This window comes from Nipponia nippon, unplaced genomic scaffold (assembly GCF_047370975.1).
Source record: "Nipponia nippon isolate SJK-2023a ecotype South Korea unplaced genomic scaffold, ASM4737097v1 scaffold_11, whole genome shotgun sequence".
NCBI classification, from domain to species: domain Eukaryota; kingdom Metazoa; phylum Chordata; class Aves; order Pelecaniformes; family Threskiornithidae; genus Nipponia; species Nipponia nippon.
Window position 1 is genome coordinate 19,300,138 of NW_028262302.1, and position 2,896 is coordinate 19,303,033.

Consider the following 2,896-nt stretch of genomic DNA (forward strand, 5'->3'; position numbering starts at 1 on the left):
GCCGGCGGGGCCCGGGCCGCCCGCCCCGAGGCGAGGGGGAGCCCGCGGGCCGGGGCAGCCGCCGCCTCCCGTCCCGCCGCCGCGGCGGGAGGATGCGGGCGCGGCGGGTCCGCGGGTTCGAGCCCCGGGTGCCCCCGCGGCGCCGGGGCGTGTGGCGGGGCGGAGGCCGTGCCCGGGGGCGACCGGGCTGGCGGGGCGGGGAGGGGAGGGAGGCGGCGCGGGCGGCCCGTCCCTGTCACCTGCGGGCGCTGCCGGGACGGCCCCGGGCCCCGCTGCCGCCCCGGCCCCGCGCTCGCACAGCCGGCGGGGAGCCTGGCCGGGCCGGGCCGGGCCGGGCCGGGCCGCGGGGCGGCTGCGCCTGTTGCATTGTCCTTGGCGGGGCTGTTTGCGAGCGCCTGCCGCTATCTGCGTCCGGGGACCCCGGCCGTGCCCTATCTCGGACTCTCTGCTGGTGCCTGATAGCGGCTGCTGCCTGCTTCGTTGCACGTCCCTCGCAGCTCCCGGCGGGGCTCTCTCCCCTTTTGTCTGTGTATTTTTAGGTCATTAGAGTGGAGGGGTAGGTAATCCCCAGGCTCAAGTTCCAGAGGGGCGGGTTCTGGCCGGAGGTGGAGTCACTTTTCATTTAAATCCCTGACTATAAAATGGGCTTAAAGAGAAGCGGGATCTCAGCTGTGCTGCACAGACCCCGGCAAGCAGGGTGCGTGGGGGCCCCCAGGCAGCCAGCGCCCTGCAGCACAAGCCGCTGCGATGCTCCACTCCCTTGGCGTTCACACCTTGCAGCTGCTCACCCAGGCGGCCGCCTGCATCCTCCTCTTCCCCCGCTTCCTGCTCACCGCCGTGATGCTCTGGCTCCTGGATTTTCTGTGCATTAGGAAGAAGATGCTGACGATGCCCACGGCGGAGGAGGCGGCCAGCGCCAGCGAGGGGCCGCCCCCCGACGACCCCCCGGTCTGCGTGTCCGACTCCAACCGCATGTTCACGCTGGAGTCGCTGAAAGCCGTGTGGCACGGGCAGAAGCTGGACTTCTTCAAGTCGGCACACGTGGGCTCCTTGGCCCCCAACCCCGAGGTGATCCAGCTGGACGGGCAGAAGAGGCTCCGCATCCTGGACTTCGCCCGCGGCAAGAGACCCCTCATCCTCAACTTCGGGAGCTGCACCTGACCCCCGTTCATGGCCCGCCTGAGGTCCTTCCAGCGCCTGGCCGCGCACTTCGTGGACATTGCCGACTTCCTGCTGGTGTACATCGAAGAAGCACACCCCTCCGACGGCTGGGTCAGCTCCGACGCAGCCTACAACATCCCCAAGCACCAGTGCCTCCAGGACAGGCTGCGGGCAGCTCAGCTGATGAGGGAAGGGGCGCCCGATTGCCCGCTGGCCGTGGACACCATGGACAATGCTTCCAGCGCCGCCTACGGTGCCTACTTCGAGAGGCTCTACATCATCCAGGAGGAGAAGGTGATGTACCAGGGAGGCAGAGGACCAGAGGGCTACAAGATCTCGGAGCTGAGGAGCTGGCTAGACCAGTACAAAACCCGGCTCCAGAGCCCCAGCACGGTGGTCATCCAAGTGTAAAAAGGACCTGGCAAGAAGTGCAGGGGTGGAGAGGCGAGGGGAGGGCGGGAGGAGAGGTGGGGAGGGAGAAGGCGCTGCGCGGCGGAGGGCAGGAGCTGCCTTCCCCCGGCGACGCTCGAAGGAGGCTGCTGTGCGAGCTTTCGAGCAAGATGTGCCATAGTCCTTTCTCTATTCAAATCATGTTGATTTGCCAGCCACGCTCTGTCAATACTGTATTTCCATGTGCGTTTTGTAAATAACTCTCTCTTTTTTTTTTCTCCTCTTTTTTTTTTTTTTTTTTGAGAAGCGTTTACTATTTTTTAAGGAGGCTCTCTTCCTACGGGATCTGTTCCCAGCTGCGTGTGTGCGCGGGTGTGTGTCTGAAAAGTTGTGTACAAGTGCTCCGTGCTGCCTAGCAAGTGCTAACTGGGATTTCTAGTATTTCTTTGTGATGACCGATTTTGAAATGGGTTTCTCTAATGCCAGGAAATCGCGTCTGATGTTGTCAAGTACTAGAACTGCCAATAGCCAGAGCTGAACGGAATGTCCTATTTATGTGGGGGGGTTTTGTAAGACGTTCGTTCACCTTTTTTTTTTATGAATTTTTTTAAATAATAAAGGTTGGGTAAATACACGTCTAACCCTGACTGCCTCTCCCTGTCTTCAGACCGCTCCATGCACTCTCCCTTTTGCCTGCCTCGCCATACCCTTCCCGCAGCCGAGGCGGGGAAGGCAGGCGGGAGAGGATGCGCTGCTGGGGGCCCGGGGGCGGCGAGCCGCTGCCGCGCCCGGCGACGGGCTCCGGCTGGGCTGCGGCAGGAGCGCGCACCGCCCGCCGCCCGAAGGAGAAGGGGGGGGGGGGGTGCTGGGCGTCCCCGGGGGGGAAATCCACACCTCCGGGGCTCCCGGGGCAGGGAGCACCTCGGTGATCCTAGAGACCGGCCCGGAGGACTGCGCGCTCGCCCGCTGAGCCCGGCGGGCCGCCCCCCGGGGCCGAGCCCTGGGAGGGCGAAGGTGCAGGGCTGGCCGGCGCCGTGCAGGCAAGTGAACCCCGGCCAAAAACCGGGCGGGGGATAAGCCGTCCTGGCCGGGAGAGTCGCCCCGCCGAGGACGCCTCGTCGCGGGCGCGCAGGCGGTGCCGGAGCCGGAGCCCGGCCGGGGGCAGCGGGACCCGCACCTGCGGCCAGGCGGGGCCGGCCCCGCCGGGCGACGGCGGCTGCGGGGCTCGGGCAGGAGGGCAGCGCCCGGCCCGGCGGTGCGAGGCTCACACCCCCCCGGGGGCCGGCAGCTGCGTTTCAAAGGGTGCGGGGTACCGGAGCTCCCTCCCCCGGCGCCCGACAGGTGA

General features: G+C 66.5%; 1 protein-coding gene across 1 annotated transcript; it reads left to right on the top strand.

Moving 5' to 3' along the window:
• Positions 1-376: 376 nt before the first annotated feature.
• DIO3 (iodothyronine deiodinase 3) lies at positions 377-2,192 on the top strand. The gene has a single exon (XM_009467157.2). It carries the CDS (start codon positions 748-750, stop codon positions 1,570-1,572), a length of 825 nt encoding a protein of 274 aa, XP_009465432.2. The 5' UTR covers positions 377-747; the 3' UTR covers positions 1,573-2,192.
• The last annotated feature ends 704 nt before the right edge of the window (positions 2,193-2,896 follow it).